Source organism: Canis lupus, chromosome 1, assembly GCF_003254725.2.
Source record: "Canis lupus dingo isolate Sandy chromosome 1, ASM325472v2, whole genome shotgun sequence".
Taxonomy (NCBI): domain Eukaryota; kingdom Metazoa; phylum Chordata; class Mammalia; order Carnivora; family Canidae; genus Canis; species Canis lupus.
This window is the reverse complement of record NC_064243.1, coordinates 64,103,818-64,124,223: the sequence shown is the minus strand read 5'-3', so window position 1 is coordinate 64,124,223 and position 20,406 is coordinate 64,103,818. Positions and strand designations below refer to the sequence as shown.

At 37.1% G+C, this 20,406-nt stretch overlaps 1 protein-coding gene across 1 annotated transcript in view; it reads right to left on the bottom strand.

Annotated features, from left to right (window-relative positions):
• The window catches only part of RNF217 (ring finger protein 217), a 132,812-nt gene that overhangs the window by 27,593 nt on the left and 84,813 nt on the right, over positions 1 to 20,406 (bottom strand). Inside the window, exon 4 of the mRNA XM_049097122.1 lies at positions 10,632 to 10,796. Coding sequence (XP_048953079.1) covers positions 10,632 to 10,796 — 165 coding nt within the window. The remainder of the gene's footprint in view (positions 1 to 10,631; positions 10,797 to 20,406) is intronic.

The window sequence follows — 20,406 nt, the reverse complement described above, 5'->3', positions numbered from 1 at the left end:
TACAGCTTTTCTGCCTGGAGGCTAAAATCCAGGTTTCTTTACTTTGCATACAAAGCTCAGACTTCTGCTTGCTTCTACAGCTTCACCTTTCACCACTTCCTTCTGTGAACTTTACTGTCAGGGAACCACAAAGTGCTTGTGGCTCCTGCACACAGCACACATTTCCTGGCTCTGTGCCCTTGTACTTTTATTTATTTATTTATTTTAAGATTTTATTTATTTATTTGAGAGAGAGCAAGCAAGCAGCAGAGAGGGAGAAAATGAGCGGGATGAGGGGAAGAGGCTGAGGGAGAAGCAGACTCCTCACTGAGCAGGGAGCCCTACATGGGGCTTGATCCCAGGACCCTCAGATCCTGACTTGAGTCGAAAGCAGATGCTTAACCAACTGAGCTACCCAGGTGCCTCGCCTCTGTACTTTCATAATCTCACTTTTTTTTTTTTTAAGATTTTATTCATGAGAGACACAGGCAGAGGGAGAAGCAGGCTCCATGCAGGGAGCCCGATGTGGGACTCGATCCTGGGTCTCCAGGATCAGGCCCTGGGCTGAAGGCAGGCGCTAAACCGCTGAGCCACCCGGGCTGCCCAATATAATCTCACTCTTGGATACCTTTATCACGCCACAATCCATCCAACAATCCTCAACAACCTAGCTCCCCCTGGATTCTTCAAGAGGAATGAGCTATCCCTTTAACCACGAGCCTTCTTATAATACTCTCTACAAAGCCCCACTGGTTGATCATTGTCAGTGTAACAGCTGCGTCTCCCTTCTGTGAGTTTCATCAGAAAAAGGCCCACGTTTTGCAGAGCATGTCATGGACTTTCACTAAAAGTCTCTATGAGGAGGAAAGAAAAATGACATTTATTCATTTGACAATTTTCTATTTCAGCTGCAAAATATATACCCAGTTTTATTTCTTAAAATTTTTATTTAAATTCAATTTTATTTTATTTTATTTTATTTTTTTTATTGGTGTTCAATTTACTAACATACAGAATAACCCCCAGTGCCCGTCACCCATTCACTCCCACCCTAAATTCAATTTTATTAACATATAGTGTGTTATTAGTTTCAAAGGTAGAATTAGTGATTCATCAGTTGCGTACAACACCCAGTGCTCATCACATCATGTGCCCTCCTTACTGCCCATCACCCAGTTACCCCATCTCTCCACCCACCTCCCCTCCAGCAACCCTTAGTTTGTTTCCTAGAGTTGAGAGTCTTTTATGATTTGCCTCCGTTTTCATCTTTTTAAACATTTTTCCTTCTTTTCTCATATGTTCATCTGTTTTGTTTCTTAAATTCCAGAATCCTCAGATATGATACTAAGCTGATACATTTTGGTGTGCCCATCCAGATATTACTTATTCAATGCTTTTTGATAAAACTTTAAGGTATTACACAATAAAAATAACATGATAGGCTCAGTAGTACGTAAGTTACATCTGTTGTCTCATTTAAATCTCCAAAGAAAGTAGTGAGGAGGAGGTAATTACCACACTCCAAAACGTAAAAACTGTTTCAGCAAGGTGAAGCGACTGGGCCAAAAAAAAGAGGCAGGGGAAAGTGAATTATGCTCATTCATAATTTATTGTGAATTTGGAATTAAGGGAATTTACCTGTCATGATATTTCCCTTCAAATATTTTATTCTCTTAAATCCTCTAATAGGATGCTACAGGCAAGAATGTATTGATTCAGAGAAAATGACTAATTTGTTCCTGTTCACATAAAATTAACTCAAAAGCTATGTCTGCGGGCTCTAATATCCAAACCGTAGCTATGTGGTCCTGTGGTTGCTGAAGAAAGAATTTGGAGTATTGATAATGACTTTCATAGATAATCCTGCAGTTCTCCAAGCATTTCTCACATCCCCCGCCCCCCCCACACACACACGTGGGGGCTTTCAAATTGTGCTCCCTTCCAAAAATAAAGTATCTTCTCCATGGCTCCCACCTCACACAGAGTAAAAGCTTACAGTGACCATATGACTTGTCACATTCTGAACACACTTCCACCCCATGATTCCTCTGACCTCACCTCGACTTCATTCATGCCCCTCTAGCCACAGTGCCCTCCTTGCTCTCCTTCAGAAGCATCAAGCATGTTCCTCTTTCCAGGTCCCCATATTTATTTTTCCCTTTGTCTGGAATATTCTTGCCCAGCTATCTGCACGACCTCTTCTCTCCCTTCATGTCTTCCAGCAAAATTCAGCTTCTTGGTAATTAATTACGTTCTCCTATCTCAACAGGTAATATGCCCCTTAAGTGCTTTATCTCCATAGCACCACAGTACTTGTCACTGTGTAAAATAGGGGATACAGATCCTTTTACCATTTTTTTTCTTTTACCATTTTAGTTAGGATAATTCCTAAGCAACTTATGGTTTTTGGTTTTTGTAAATGGGATCGATTCTTTTTTTTTCTTCTGCCTCATTGTTAGTGTATAAAAATGCAACTGACTTCTGTGCATTGATTTCATACCCTGCAAGTTAGCTGAATTCCTGTATCAGTTCTAGCAATTTTTTGGTGGAGTCTTTTGGAAACCCGAAAGACTGTCTGTGAAGAGTGAAAGTCTGATTTTTCCTTTGCGGATGTGGATGCCTTTTATTTCTTTTTGTTCTTTGATAAGATAATGTATGTATAAAACTACAATGGAGACTGAGATATAGTAAGTATCAGGATGATGATGATGATTATTATTATGGTTATTATTATAGTTATTATATAAAATAGTTATTATATATTATATATAACAGTTATTATAACTATTATTATTATTATAACTGGTATACTGCTGATACCAAGGCATTTTTATGAATAAAATACAGATGGCATATCAGAATTCAGCATACCCTATTAATAGTTTGACATTTCTTTTTAAAAAGAAAAGTGACTGGGGACCCTGGGTGGCTCAGTCCATGAAATGTCTGTCTTGGGCTCCAGTCATGATCCTGCCAGGGTCCTGGGATCGAGCCCTGTGTCGGGCTCAGCAGGGCATCTGCTTCTCCCTCTCCCTCTGCCCTTTCCCTCTCTCACTTCACTGGTGCTCTCTCTCAAGTAAGTAAAAAAGAAAAGAAAAGTGACTATCCTATCACCCAGAAATAGGGAATAATTTGACCCTGGAATAAAATAAATGATTTATTTACCCATTAATCATAAATCATAATATATATTACTTTATGAAAGTATGTAATTTCCCAGTTAATTATCTTTATTCAATGTCTTGCAAAGTGTCCTAAACAGAGATGTGAGAGTATTGACACAAGAGGAAAATTAAGGGGTCAGCTGCATGTAATCTAGTCACCTGTGACTAGATTTGTACCATATCATACAAATGTTTATTTAAATATTTCTCTTATCGGACACTAAGTGAGATGGTAATTTGGGGGAGAGATATTTGAGTAATTCCCCTTCAATTTTCCTAATAAAAAAACCCAAAAAACCTGATCCATGCACCTGGGTTGCTCAGCGGGTTAAGTGATCTTGGAGACCCGGAATCGAGTCCCACGTCGGGCTCCCTGCAGGGAGCCTGCTTCTCCCTCTGCCTGTGTCTCTGCCTCTCTCTGTCTCTCATGAATAAATAAAATCTTAAAAAAAAAAATCCTTAGAGGTTGTGTAGGCAAACAGCGATGGTTGAATGTCTCCAAAACGCTACGATGTTATTATCCTTCAGGTCCCTTGTTAGATTTTACTTATTTTTCATCACGAACTATTTCAAATATTTAAAAAATTAAAGTTAATAATGTAACAGGCATACATGGATTCACCATCCACATGTAATAATGTTAACATATTATAACATTTGCTTCAGAAATATTTTTGAAGAGATAACACTTCCTTTATATATGTTGCTTTCTTTATACAATTGTTTGACTTCCTGCTTGCTTTAAACTGGCCTGCTACAAATTATCGGGTAAAAGGGTCTGAAGGTGTGTCTACCTCTCTTCTGAAAGTACCTTTGTTAAAAAATATATATACTCAGAAGATGGAAACCTGGCCTTTGGATAAATGGAGTTTTAACAAGTCAAAACTTTACAAAGGAAAAACATGATATGGCTAACAGTCAAAATTTGGTTAAGACAAGTAATACTAACTGACAAATATTAAACCTTTTGGGAACAACCAGGAAACTGGATCATTAATCATTTTTGCAAAGTGTTTACCCACATTCTTGATAAGATTTATTTATTTATGATAGACAGAGAGAGAGAGAGGAGGAGGAGGGAGAAGCAGGCTCCATGCAGGGAGCCCGACGTGGGAATCGATCCCGGGACTCCAGGATCACATTCTGGGCCAAAGGGCTAAACCGCTGAGCCATCCAGGGATCCCCTATAACTGTTTTTATCTATAATGAAGCTTATTAAAATATTAATGTTAGAGAGTTCCAATTCCTTTAAAACCTACCAATTATTCATGCCTTTAGAAATATCCAGCTGAGGTTTTGCTATCACCTGACAACACATTTACGAATAAATTAAATATTTATTTTGAAATTTCCTAAAATAAACAGACTTTTCAAAAAGTATGTGTTCATCAATAAAATTGTATGGCATAGCCACTTTCTGGGAAAAAAGTAAACAATAAAACAGATTGCTTTGGTTTCCGCTTTTTTATTTATTTGTTTATTTATTTATTTATGATAGTCACACACACACACACACAGAGAGAGAGAGAGAGAGAGAGAGGCAGAGACATAGGCAGAGGGAGAAGCAGGCTCCATGCATCAGGAGCCCGATGTGGGACTCTACCCCGGGTCTCCAGGATCGCGCCCTGGGCCAAAGGCAGGCGCCAAACTGCTGCGCCACCCAGGGATCCCTGGTTTTTGCTTTTAATGTAGTTAGTGATATATTACTCTACCATTAAAGAACCATAATGACATACACTTTAGAATAGTTTAAATATTTGAACTTTTATTTTTTAATTTTTTATTTTATTATTATTTTTTATTTTGAACTTTTAAATGAAAACATAAATACCATTTGCACTTGAAAATGGCTGAGATGGCAAATTTTGGGTTTCACCACAGTATAAAACAGCACCATTTGACTCAATATAGTTTCCAAAAAAACTTCATTACAATGTAAATCTAAAGTATGTATGTGAAATTGTCTACAAAATGTGTTTACTCATTTGTTCTGTATTGTATAATCTTATGTTTGTTAATTTTTAGGTGTGCATCTCACTTTTCATTTTCTTTGGATTTGAAATTCTTTTCCTCATTAACTCAGAGTTTAATATCTAATCTGTGCTGTAAGATACAGCCTCAAAATGAATTTTTACATGAAATTGAACAAATATTCTAATACTTCCATCAAAACTGAAATCCCCTACTTGCTTTAAGTTTAAACTAAAAATGATCATAAACCAGACTTAGTTATGTCATAACTATGCTCAAGAAAGACATTTTAAAATTAGTTTATATTTTCTGTAGGCTAAGAATTTATATTAGACAGAAAACACCTTTTTAAGATAAAAAATAGTGTTTACTTCAGCAGCACATTTACTAAAATTTAAGATAAAAAATAATGTTGGGGTGCCTGGGTGGCTAAGTCAGTTAAGCAACTGACTCTTGATTTTGTCTCAGGTCATGGTCTCAGGGTTTTGAGATCCAGCCCTGCATTGGGCTCCCCACTCTGTGGAGAATCTGCTTGAACTTCCCTCTCCCTCTACCCCTCTCCCACTCTGGGGCACACAGGCTATGAACTAAGAAGTAGTAGATTGAAATAAAGATGGCTAAGTAAAGTTAATCTTACTATGCTGCTATTAATTTTTTATAAGAATGTCTTACACATAAACAACTTCCAGAAATGTTTATATACTTTTACCTTGCTATAAAAAAAAATCCCACTAAGAATAAATATCTTAATCACATATGGAAGAAAAATATTTCAATAATAATTCTGGTCATCTGCCAAAATTCAATTATAAGTAATAATTTTGACTTCTCAGCATAGGTCAAATCTCTTCATGATATCATTCCATATATTAAACTGGTCTTTCCACTTGAGCAAATGGCAAAATCTCATTCGGGAAGACATTACAAGCATAGTCGTTTTATTTGGAATGCTACTAAAATAATGAATTAATAGATTATCAAACCATGTTGGGACGGGTGCCTTTTACAAAAGCATAATCATTTAATACCAATATGAGCACAGAGTTTTCTTGAAAAATTAGCAGCAGCAAGATTAAGAAGTTCTTTTCCTCTGTTTCATTTTTTTTTTTTTTTAAGATTCTATTTATTCATGAGAGACACAGAGACACAGGCTTCAGGAGAGACACAGGCAGAAGGAGAAGCAGGCTCCATGCAGGGAGCCCGACGTGGAACTCGATCCCGGGACTCCAGGATCACGACCTGGGCCAAAGGCAGGTGCTAAACTGCTAAGCCACCCAGGGATCCCCTGTTTCAAGTTTTTATTTAAATTCTAGTTAGCTAACATATACTGTAATATTAGTTTCAGGAGTAGGATTTAGTGATTCATCACTTACGTGTAACATCAGTGCTCATCACAACAAGGGCCCTCCTTAATACCCATTCCCCATTTAGCCCATCCCCCCACCTGTCCTCCATCACCCCTCAGTTTGTTCTCTATAGTGAAGAGTCTGTTTTATGGTTTGCCTTCTTCTCTTTTTCTCTCCCCTCTGTTCATCTGTTTTGTTTCCTAAATTCCACTTACAAGTGAAATCATGTGGTATTTGTCTCAGAAGAGAGACTTTTATATATATTAATTTAACATGTGGCTAGAGAAAAATTGCAAATCAATGTGTGGGGGCAGAATTATTTAATAAACAAGTAGGTTGGATGGTCTTAATTTGGAAAACATTAGTATAGGTATCTAACACATAGTAAACATCAAAATTAGTTATGATTAGGTTAAAGAGTTAAAATATTTAGAGATTAAATAGTTAAAAGAAAAGGAAGAAAATAAACTGTTTATTAGATTTCTGGCTGATATATAATTTTCTAAGCTTAGGAGCAAAATATTTACAAAAGGTATGTAAATATATAAAATATGTGTATAAATATGGTGTGTTTGTGTATCCACCCAAAAAGAATGATATATTTGGTCAAACTAAAATTTTTAAAAATACACGCACATAAAAAAATTAAATTAAATTAAATTTAAAAATAAACCTCACCCAAACTATCATTGATATAAGAAGATAGGAGAGAAAAATGTCAGAACGGAAGTTAATACTTTCAAACAAAGACCTCATATAATCTGATACAAAAAATATGACCTGACCTGATCCATACAAATGAGCAAAGAATATGCAGAGGAAACTCAAAAGACACATTACAAACTAAAAAGTACATGCATTTATTTTATATTCAGTCTAAAAGCAAACAAGGAGATTCAAAATGTAAGAACAAAATATTTTTAAACTCCTAAAATAGCATTTTAAAAATACTTGAAATGGTAATAAGAAATGCCTATATAGAAACAGGTCTTCAAATGTTTCTGGTGGAATTACAAATGGTTTTATCTTTTTAGGAAGCAAATTGGCAATATGTACCAAATGTTAAAAATACTGATATCCTTTAACCCGGTAATTGACTCTATCTTTAGAAATATAAGTTTTAAATACCTAAAATAGGGGGAAAAAGGTATATTCAAGCTGAACATCAACTCATTCTTTAGAAAATAAAAAAATATATGTATATAAGTAAACAAAGTCAGCACTGGTATCTAGTAGTAGAAGGATATTTATGCCAATATTACATAGTTAATAAAATAACTGTTATGGAAACTAGTAACATGAGAAAGGTTTGGCATAATAAGTGACAAAACAAAGAATATCAAATTATCCGACTAGTACAATTAAAACTTCAAAAAGTTTCTAGATGGAGGAGATACCAGTATGTTAATAGTGAGTGTACTGGTGTGGCAAGATTTTCAATAAATCTTTTCTCTTTCTTTTCCCAATTTCTATTATGTTATATGACCTTTATAAACAAAACATTTAATAATCAAAATAATAATTAAAATTATGCATCAATCTAAGCAAATATACCTATGCAGGGTACAAAAAAATTTAAACACATTTAAGTATCATTATTGAAAACATATTCATATGAAAATATATTTAGTTCACTTGCAAGCATTATATGAAAATTTTCTTTTTCACAAACTCCTAGCATCTTCCTTTTTTATATTTATAAATTTTATTTTAATTTTTTGAAGTTAAAAGAAATGGTTTTAATATACCTGTTTTCACTTGTTAATTCAACAGTGATTTCTATTATGCATGCTTCATATATATTTATTTTCCAACATGCTGTATTTATAAATTTTAAAGGATTATTTATGAAAGCAAAGCCTTGGAGTATAAGATAAACATTAAGTCATTAAGGAATATCTCCTCATGGATTTCTGCTATAGGAGTAGAAATGTTTCATGGGGGAAAAATAATTTTAAGGTCCAACAACAACAACAAAATCACAGTTAAGAAAATGCAAAGATACAAAGTTTTATGCCTAAAAGAAATGAAAAACTGAACCATCTATATTCAAAACAAGCCCTAAAATGTGACTTAAATTGATATAAATTGTATGGAACCTGAATCCCACCAGAAAGTAGATTCTCTGCTATACACCAGTCATGTCAACTAATTCCATGGTTCCTTGGCTCCTTTCTTTTCAGCTATTTAAAAGCAAATTCCTTCTCAAGCCTCAACATTTCAGCAATTGCTTCAAAGAGCAACCAGCACGTATGCTTTCTCTCAACTGTTTATCTATATTTTTTAAAACTGTGGGAAGTTGTTAGTGCAGTCAGAAAACTTCCCGTGGGCTGCTTTTTTCTTTCTATATATCAGAGCTCATTTAATGTTAGACTGAAGGATTACAGTAACCACTGTATGTTTTTATGTATTACCTCCATTCATTCAGATTTTCCCCAACGTATAACGCTGCATTGCTCATTCAGCATATAGTCTTGGAGCCAGGCTAACTGGTAATTGTTTTCACAGCTTTCCAGAGAAATATAAAGTATACTTTTGGATAGAGTGTTAAATAGAGTGACTTAACAGCACTCCTAAATTCCTACTGGTCTTTATTTAGTTGAAACTGAGTAGTAGCAGCTTTGAATAAACTGGAAAGGCAAGAGCTAGGGGGAAGGCCTCATTTTTTTCATCATTCTTCAATAGATGAAAAATAAAAGTGTACTGAGCAATTGATGCAGTGATCTGGAACAACCCTAAAATCAAAAGGATAATTGTGGATGAATTTGCCTTCCACAGGGAAAACAAAGAAAGCTTTAGCTCAAAGTGCCTTAGACAACGCTTCTAAGAAAGCCAGGTCATCAAAACTATTTCAAAAATTTTTTCAGTTGCCAAGAATGCAACATGTTATTTCAGGCAATACTTCTACTTACTATACGGACAAACTTGAACATGAAACTAATATAGTGAATCTGTGCATAATATTTATGTTCATTAACAGGCTTCAGAATATACTTCACTACTTCAAGTTTGATTTTAATTAATTTTTAACTATTTTCTGAGAACTCAAATTTTATGTATCTGGTGCTAAGTCTTCCGGAAGGAACTGCAGAATTGTTCTTAGGCCCAATCTAGACTGATCTCTAAAGATTAATTTGGCAAAAAGTGGAAAACATTTATGGTAGAGTGTATATATATACATATATATACACACACACACACGTAATTTTCTAAAATGAGCTTTGAGGACCAAAAACTCCAAACTTCAACAGATTCCCTATCCTGTTAAGTATCAAATCCACAGTTTTCTGGCTGGCTTTACTTGCTGATTTCTCTATAGGTGAGATTTCCCTGGCGGTTTGCATGGTTGGCTTTCAACATCTAAATCTCAGCTTAAATACCTGTTAACTCTTGATTATTTATCTGCATGATAATCAGGAGAAAAATGAAAAATGAGATTCATAAAATCCCCAAGTCCTGACTTCCATTATTAGCTTCTATGATTTACAAAAAGCAGGTGATGAGCTTAATGTAATCCTAACATGATAAGCAATGCAAGAGGGAAAGAAAAGCAAAGGATTGTAAGGATTCAGCGCCTAATTGCGAAGTGATTATAATGCATGTGACAAACTAGAAATAATACTTTTAAATCAGTTCCATACTGACTTTTCCCTGTACACACTTCTCCATTTTTAAATGGAAAATAAAAACTGAAGTTTAAAGTCAGTAATTATATGGAGCCTCCTTAAATTTTGAAGTATAATGCAACTAAGAAGAATGTACATTATTTATATATAAAATCTTCCATTTAGTCATATAATTACTCTTCTAAAATGAATCAGCCTATATTCTTTTTCTCCACATCTGCATTAAGAAAGTTATGCACGTTGGGGCTCCTGGCTGGCTCAATTGGTTAAGCAACCGACTCTTAATTTCGGCTCAGGTCATGATCTCAGGGTCATGAGACTGAGCCCCAAGACCGGCTCCAAGCCCAGCAGGAAGTCTGCTTGAGATTCTTTCTCCCTCTCCCTTTGCCCCTCCCCCTGTTCACACACACATGCCGTCTCTCAAACAAATAAATTAATTAAAAAGAAAGTTATGCATGTGATTCACTTCAGTATTGTAAATAATACTGCTCAGCGATATCCAGATGCACACGTTTCTTTTCTTTTGTAGAGGTTTGTTATCTCACCTTGCACTTTGGACACTTCTGAGCGTTCCTCTGTCCATGCTCAATTTCGCTGGCCCAGTGACGCAACAATTTGTCCCCTTTTTTGTACTCCTTGCAGTTAACACCTTCATGCCAAGGAGAGTGGCACTTAAAACACCAGACGAATTGGCAAGTGGGGCACTGGATCTGTATGAGAAAAAGAAATATCAAGCACTGGTAGACCTACTGAAAGTGTTTAAAGGAATAAGAATGGTGGTGCTTGAGGAAATTAGCTAAAAAGGTTACCATTTGTCTAGATTTAAAATACTGCTCCGTCTACCAGATTGAACTATAATAAGATGTGAAGATTATATTATTAAAAGAGGAAATAATTGCTTTGGTATGGATGATAAGGCTGTTTGTACACTCTACTGGAATTAAACACTGGGCCATTCTGGAAATAATTTTGGCCTTATGAAAATCTTATATCAAAGCACAAAGTAAAACCTGAAGGCTCACAATGCCCCTAATCTACACACTCAGGCTGCTGCCTGTGATTCACCTTTCCCTTGAAACAATTTCCCAGGCATTTCCAATGCTCTTCTTACCAATGGCTTCATTCACTTTTATAAAACCAAAGCCTCATAGATACTCCATCAAATGAAAACCACACTGGGAAATAAACTACTCTTCTGGCATTTGCTAGTAAGTACCATTTCAAGTCAAGGGTATGCTTCATTTGCTATTAGTCTAAGGGAAGTCAATTATAAAATTAATACAAAGAATCCTATTAGAAGTATATCCGTATGGTGATATGGCCTGTACTTAGGAAACCATCAAAAAGACGTCTTTGTACTTTCACCACGTGAGAGCGTGTGTTTATGTTCACTGAAAATATTTGTCTTCCACTTGACATGGAAGACATGTTATCTGGCTTCCTTTATTCCGAATGATAGTGAAGTATCCCATTCTCATCTAATGTTTCTGGTCTTCGTTCTCTAAGAGCATAGGGGCATAGTTTGACTTTCTCAGCCCTGTTTGACTAATGTGAATGAATATAATGTCTCACTATGACCAAGACTGATTACAATTCTTCTCTGTGATCCTATTATTTGATGCAGCGTTGCTGAGTTCACCGACTACACTTTGAAGATTAGTTAGAATCTCTTTTGGTAGACTGTTGACAACATCACTACTTGCTTTTTGGGAAACCACTTTTTTGGACAATAATGGTTCCAAATATAGATTAACCAAGGAGCAACTATAATCCCAGCTCTTATGGTTATAACTCAAAGCACTGCAGTTTTCACTAACATCAAGAATACCCAATGTTCTTCCTATGTAAATATGAACTAACAAAAGTACTTTTGCTTTTAATTTCTATCAAAACAAAACAGAATTTTGTCATAACATTTTAAACATTCTATTTATTTATTGAAATTCTGTTATGTGTAATGTTTATACTGCTGCATGACATCAGTATTTATTTTTACCCACAAAATAATGCTAAAAAGTAGGTGCAGTCACAAGTTTACAGATAAGAAAACTGACTCACACAGATTAAATAACATGCCCAAATTAACATAGCAAGCTTGTGTTAAGAAGAAACTTAAACATAAGTTTGTCTGGCTCCGAAGCCAGCATTCTCTTCACTGTGCCAAACACTCCTTCACACTAAACAGTATTCTTTCTTTGGCAGTTGAAAATCAAAATGTAGAAGTCAAAGGTCATATGGTTAAGCTATTCAGTAAGTCAGAATTCTATACGACTACCAACATATGGTGAATTTTGAAAATCCTTTTCAAAATTTTACTTACATACATCAGAAGACCCCCCTTGGTTAAAAAAAAGAGGCATGTTACTACGTGGTCATTTAAAATAAACATTTTTGCCTTCTCTCATCATTAAAGTTAAAAATAAGTCATCCTAAAGTAAGAACAATGAGAAGAAGTGGGTAAACTCCAGATAAAACGATATAAATTGATCATTCCCCCATGTCCTTGAACAATGAGGAATAAATGCAAATTTCCCACAGGGCCTCTGTGAATACAATTTTCAGATGTCATGAATGAAATGGGGAAGAAGTCAGAGAGACTTGCTTTTCCTCACGTACCTGCCATTATCTCAGAAGGGCCTGAGTATTTAACTAAGTTGTCTTCTGTTCAACATTATTAGTAATTCTAAGTCACTGACCTCTAGCCCTGTCGGAAAAAAACAAAAACAAAACAACAACAAAAAAAACACCTCTTTGGTTTTTAATCAGTCAGACTGCATTTATGAAAAGAACAGAAGAGTGAATGAAACAGCACTTTGACACTGGGATTACCTCTGTGGATGTCAGACATCACAATGGCTCGAGGATCTCTGTGACCAAATGCTGAACTATCACCCCTGTGGTTCCCAAAGAAGACAGAAATGTGTGATTCTCCTAAGGCACCAGAATGATAAGGGGTCTTGATACTGGGGTGTCTATACCAGGGACTCTGGCTCTCAGCTTTGTGCAATAAACATCTAAGTCCCACAGCAGATCCTACTGCCAATCCTCACCAACAACACGGACTCCGCGGCAAACTGTGAACAAAGTTTTGCAGCAAGCTCTCAAGTGAAGATGAATAATTTAAATACAGACCCAACTGCTTACTGTCTCTCACTGAAAACATTAAAATAACTATTGCTTGGCTCTGGATTAAGACCATAAAAGGACTAAGAGGCAAGCCCAACCATCTTGTTCTGCATTGTCTAAATTCGAACTTTCTGATCTGAAGATGCCTTATTCCATGGTGGCCTTAACCATACTCAAAAGTGGCCTTATATAAAACACGTATCGGCATCAATGCTGCATCTTCCTCCACTCCTTTTTTCACACGTACTCCTCCCCATGAGATGCCATCTCACAACCACAGACCTCCCACACAGATTGCCTGCCTTCTGAGTAATTCTATTCACACAGAGGTCGCTATGTTCTATCCTTGCTACTCAAGGTGTGGTTGGAGGAACAGCAACATCGGCATGACCCAGGAGTTAGCTGGAAACAAAAAATTCGTGTCACAGCCCACACCTACTGAATCAGTCTGCGTTTTCCCAAGGTCTCCTGGTGATTCACATGCATGCTAAAGTCAGAGGAGCTCTGCTCTGTACCATCTGATTCCATCAGGGATGAGTCCCTAAGCAAAAGCATGTGTCTTCTGGCGGGTAGGCAGCCACCCATGAGGTGGCTGGCCTGAGCTTTATGCAGGAGGGTGCTCATTGCTGAACAGAGATGAGGCAAGGCGGATTTTTTTCTCCTGAGTGAAATGGGGAAACACATCCACTTTACCTTTGTTGTGGAGATAAAGCTAAGAAAAGCTGAGTGTCTACAGCACTGATCACAGGAGAAGGGGACAACAGAGAGTCACATTTAATGACACAACAGAGGGGCTCTCGTGCTACTAGAGTGTCCAAGTCTCTGTGAGGCCTGCCTCAGTGGCTGCTGAGGCTGCTTTCCTGCCCTTCCTCTGGAGCCTTGCAGTAAAACCTCATGAACTCAGGTAGCTTAAAAGAAAGCACATCTCTGCCTCTTGTAATTGGAGAAAGTCTAATTACCAAAATCTGTCTATTGAAATCTTATCCAGATCAAATGCTATTTGCTTTGAGATGTCTTCCTTATTCCTCCCAAACAGATTCAGCATCTTCTCGGACTCATATTAGACGTGTAGATGTCTCTAACAGACTACAAATTCACTGAGGACAAAGGCTGTCTCGGGCAACCTGTATTTCCTGAGATAAGTAACATAGAACTTTGCAATTTGTAAAATTACTTATTTTGCACACAGCACGTACTACATATTGGCTAACATGAAGTGAATTCACAGAAAAACCAACATATCCAATTTATGACGAACGGCTGAGATGGTATCCTTACTTCTTAGATTACCAGATGATGTTTACTAAATATTTTATACATGTGACATTTTACTGGGCATTAGGATCATGATCAAACTCTTCTGCAAGACATAGGGCTACAAGTGTTTCAAAAATAAAGTTATCAGAGTTAAGAATCTTGATTAACTTGTCCCCAAATCCATGAAAGATAAAAAAAAAAAAACAAAAAAAATCTTTATATTTTAAACTTCTGAATTCCTTTAGTTTTTCCAGAAATCTGGGCTACTATGACACTCAGATGACAAGTTAAACCCACCAACTTTCCCTAAGCAAATGGTATTTTCTCTTGAGAATTCATACCAAATTAAAAAAAAAAAATCACCCACAAAGTAAAAACAGAGTTCAAAACCAAAGAGCACCCCAGAAATGTCTATTTGGGGGGGCCTAAATTCTATACACTCCTATATACATAATAATTTCAAACAAATCACAGAATACTTACTTAATATTAAAATATTAGACAGTATCTATTTATAAATGGAACATTGCAAATATGAACTAAGAAAAGAATTTGCTTTATTAGAATTACAGATGCTCAATAATGAAACATATTCATCAATTCTTTTGCCTGTTTGGCAAATATTTATTGAGCACCTTTGAGTAGCACATACTGAATGTACTGATTTTAGCCACATAAAGAATAAAATACTTATCCTCAAGGAATTTACTGAAGACCAACAGATACAAACTCACAGAACTATCAAACCATGTGATAACCACTAAAATAGAAGCTCAGACAAGTGAGTTCCTGGGAAAGGTGCTACAGGAAGACTGGAAGGCTAATGTTTAGACAGAATGTGGCCTTGAAGTTCAAGGGGGACTGTCACTGGGGCCAGTGATGGGGTCGTACTTCTGGCCCAGCCTCGGCTGCCACGGAGAGCCTGAAAGCATCCTAGTGCAGCAGGGATGGAACAAGTGTTCTAGTGGGGCCCAAACAGAGATGTCACTTCAGCTGGTTCAGTCCTGAGCCTTGATGAGGTGTCCAATATACAGGGTTTAATTAGTCTTATGTTGATGTTCCAATACTCTTTTAAAAAATTTTTTTAAATAATAAATTTATTTTTTAATGGTGTTCAATTTGCCAACATACAGAATAACACCCAGTGCTCATCCCATCAAGTGCCCCCCTCAGTGCCTGTCACCCATTCACCTCCACCTCCTGCCCTCCTCCCCTTCCACCACCCCTAGTTCGTTTCCCAGAGTTAGGAGTCTTTATGTTCTGTCTCCCTTTCTGACATTTCCTACCCATTTCTTCTCCCTTCCCTTCTATTCCCTTTCACTATTATTTATATTCCCCAAATGAATGAGAACATATAATGTTTGTCCTTCTCCAATTGACTTATTTCACTCAGCATAATACCCTCCAGTTCCATCCATGTTGAAGGATGTTCCTATACTCTTGATGTGGCTTTCAAAATACAGTGGTCCAGAAACTTCTTTCATTTAACACAGAAACTATGGCTGTCAGACTACACTGTGTCCTAAAGAAACTGATCGATATATAAATAACAGGGAAATCTTGTGGTTATAAAAAGCTTTGTGATAACTTAAGATGACTTTCTTGAAGACAAGATGATTGTGAAGAAGTACAGGGCATCATCAAGAGGAGAGAAGTAGTCTTTGATGCATGGCCTCAAAGCAGCACTATCTGCTCCCTTAATAAGATCAAATCCTAAAGCAAGAGTGGCGTGGAGGGAGGTTCTCCACATGGAAAAACATGGGCTTGACTTCTTGTCTCGAATCTTAATCCCTAAGATTAGTCTCTGAGTCCCCTCCTACTTGGGGATATCTCCCCAAACACCATGCCAGTAACACGCAGGCCTCATAAGGCACCGTTCCCTGAACACAGTCCAAATGTGGCCTAGTGACCCTTGCCTTAATTTCTCACAGCATAGCTGAAACCAAGCCGGAAAATGAAAGGGAAACTTTCCTAAAGGTCAGGGATCAAATGAGGACAACAAACAAACAAACCCCCCCGCCCCAAACAGTTAACACATGACAAGATAACCTACATGGAGTTAGACAGTGGTTATTCATAAAAATGGCCTTACCAACATCCCTCATATTGGTTTCTAGGCTCCGTTGACATATGTAGCACACTATTTATTGCACAATACATCCACTTTAGTACTGGCTTTCATTTTAAAGTGGGAGGCATGTTATTCTAGGGGTTTTGTCCTTTGAAAAGAGTCCTCTCTCCCTAATTTGAGGATCATTGTTTCATACCAATCTATTTTGTCTCTGCCGCCTGGAAACACCGTTAAGCATTTACAGACTCTTCCTTTAAACCTAGAAAACAGGGTTCAGAGAGTTATCTGTCTGAATTTATGTCTTGTCTGAGGACCTACCGCTTCATAGATGAATATAAATGGTACTGGAAGAGTCTGCCCTCATCTGTGTAGTCCCAACTCACTAGCCAGAGCAGTATGGCATCATCCCATTCTCAACAAGATGTCGGTTCTGAACACGACACAGTAAGGCTAACATCGTGTGGAGACAACCCACCAAAAGTAGCAGGAGGGCCATCTAATTATATAGCGTACCTGAGGAAATTGGAGTATTGTCTGTGACCAAGAGGTGAAAGCAAGAGATAGATCTCAGCCTGAAGGTAACAATGAATTCTTTGGAATGATTTTAGAAGTAGAAAGTTCCTTAAAAATGGAAGTGTTTAACCAGCATCTGAATGGCCACCTGTAGGTATTTTGTAGAGAGGACTTATGCTCATGTAGACTGTTGCATTAGGTTCCCATACAGATCCAAGAGGGTAAATACGGCAAGGGAGGAATGCACAGTATTTAAGTGAGAAATGCAGGCCCTTCACGTCTTCCAGACCATTTTATAATGAGCACCAGATCTGGCTTACTTTTACTCACTCTTTAGCATGTCATCAGAGAGAAATGATTCTTCAACTTGTCTCTTGGGTTGAAGACCCAAGAGATGATGTGATGAAGCAAAAAACCTCAAAAGCTTTCAATCTCATTGTGGGTCAATTTGTGGTAGCTATGAGCCTTGATTATTACAATTATTGTATTTTTTTTAAATGTCAGATGTAGGTTAAGACAGTAAATGAATTCTAATATTTGGCCTTTGTTGTTAGAAGTTCAAGTAAAGATTCCATAAAATATTATGGCTAATTTATGCATCAATGAAGGAAACAAAGAACAACTTTAGCAAAGCACCTCATTAGTAACTAGAGGGGAAAAAATGCATCCTAATAAAACGTAGTAGCTCTGCATCATAGCTGAGTATTACACATTTTTTCAAAGTTAGCATATATAACACACCCTTTGTTTAAGCTGGCTTCTTTAAACCAGACTAGACACCTTTGTCATTATCTCCCTCACAAATCTATGCTAGCAATGATCATTTAGGAAGCTACACTTGTTTTCTACAACCCTGAACATCAATGATGCATTAATGCCAGGAGAAACTGGCTCATGCACCACCTGATTCTCAATTTGTAACACTGTCAACTTAAAGTGATGGTGAGGGGGCGGGGAGGGGATGAGAGCAAAGTAGCATGCTAGCCACACTGTCACAGGGAAACTTCAAACATTTTTATACATGGGAAACAATTCTCAAATTATCTTTATCAAATGAAACTTTAAATTTATTTATTTATTTATTTATTTATTTATTTATTTATTTATTTAAATGACAATTGTTCATTGGAGGCACAACTGAAGATGTGAAGCTGGGATCTGAACAAAGGATTGGCAAGGCCCCAGAAGCCTAAATAGTGGGAAGCCGCTGTGCCTCTTAGGGCCATAGAGACAAAGGAGGAAAAAGGTTTCTGCAGCCCAGTGAGAATTAGCAATATGGGGGAGGGACCATCTAGGGGGGGAGGTACAGTCCTAGAGGGACACAGCTACTGCCAGACCTTTGTACTGAATCAGGAAGGGAGTGAGGAAGTAATGCATCTACTGTTCTCTCCTTCCACCCTCTTGTCTCCTGCCAATGCCAACACTTGGCTGAATCCAAATAGGAATTGAGATGTAAGGGAGTCTGGAAAAGCAGTTCAAAAAGGCAGTTTTCTGGAGTACAGGACAGGTCAGAGAGGGCTGAGTAATAGACACAGGAAGAGGGTAAATGGAGTATTACCAGAATTCCAGCCTTCCACTTAAGCACATTTTAAAGTACATTAATTAGGAACAATAAACCCATTGACTTGATTATAAAGACCTTAGAAAGGTTCTTTTACTACACAAGGAAATAATGTATTTGCACAGTTTTATAAAACGCGATTTCTACCCAGAGGGTTTAATAATTACAAGAGAGGGGGAAAAGACTGTTAACTATATAAGGTAAGAACACAGAGGGAGTTTCCCCCATGACATTTTACTGGCTTTTTCTTCCACCTTACAATGAATCAAAGTACCATTCTGTGAATTTTCAAGGTTCTGTTTATTATTTGTGGGAAAAAGAGTGGAGTTATTGCCTCAAGGAAACCATAAAGAAAACGACCTTTCACACATTCCCTGCATTGATTTATGCATGCCCTTCAACTTAGTCCAAATCAGTATGAAAAGAGGGACCATTTCTTGGTCTACACTTGGAAATGGGAGAGAAACCTAGAACTACCCCTACCTCAGTAAAACTCCCAGGCATAAAATGACTACATTTAATCATTTGTAATTTTCTCCTCTTTTTCATAAAAAAAATGATAACTTTCTTTACCTCTGAACATGTTTTATCCATTTATGTGAATGTAGTCACCTGCCCCTGCTTCAACCTCGTCAAATATTAATGCTTGCCAATCAGATCCCTCCTCAGAAGGTCCATGTTTCTTGGATATCTCCCTGAAGCCCCAAAGGATCTTCAAACTTAACATCATCAATACATTTCAAACCGAATTTGCTTTTCACTCCCCAAACCTGCTCTTTTCCAAGATATGGTCAATATCATCCCTCCTTAAAATATATATATATATTTACTCCTTTACTACCACCTCCTCCTTTACTACCACCATCCATCAGGCATCCAATCTTTTATTCCACCTATCTTATTCTTGAATCTTCTATCTCCTTCCTAGAAGCCCAGGGTTGCTCATTCTGTGGCCCCTGCCTAATAATGATAGCAAACATAAGAATTTCCAGCAAGTGTTAAGCACTCAGGATATATCAAACATGGTGCTAAGCACTTTACATGTGTGACCCAGTTTAATTCTTACTCTGCCCTCCTGACAGGTACTGTTACTAACCCCAGTAAGATGTGAAAACTGTACTCACGGGTGCAGAGCTCATATGGGGCAGACTGAATTTAAATACAGTTGGAAGCCAGTGCTCTGACCCACCTTTTCCAGCTTGGCAAATTCAACATTTCAAAGCTCAGTTTACTCTAACTGAAGCCTTTTCAATCCCTCCTGTCCTTTCTTCTCCAAGTGTTCTCAGCATTTTCTACCCATGTTTACTATAGACACATTATTATGTATGCATTGGCCCATTTCTTAGTTCCTCCAACAAATCTATTTTGAGAGCACAGTTTTTCAGATGCAGGGCTTGACACAACTTATCAGCAGTCAGCAAGCCTGGACCTGGCCTCTTAGAGACCAGTGGGAGAAACTCTAAGCAAATAATCACACACATAACACTATAAAAGCCCAGATGATAGTTGCTATGGATAAAAACTTCTGGTGCTGGGGATATGTCTGTCACCAGGCATCACATGAGCACCATTAAAGCCATAACTTCAGCATTTTTATTTTCCCCTCGCTAATGTGTTCACTGTATTGATAATGCAGTTACATTAATAAATTCTAAGAATGGCTTAGCTTAGAAATTAGATATTTTTATTGGATTTGAAATTAACTTTGAAGAAATGGAATGGTATAATATTTTGGCCTCATGACAAGAGTTGCAGGAACAAGAAGACAAATGTTATGAAGGAGAAAGACTGG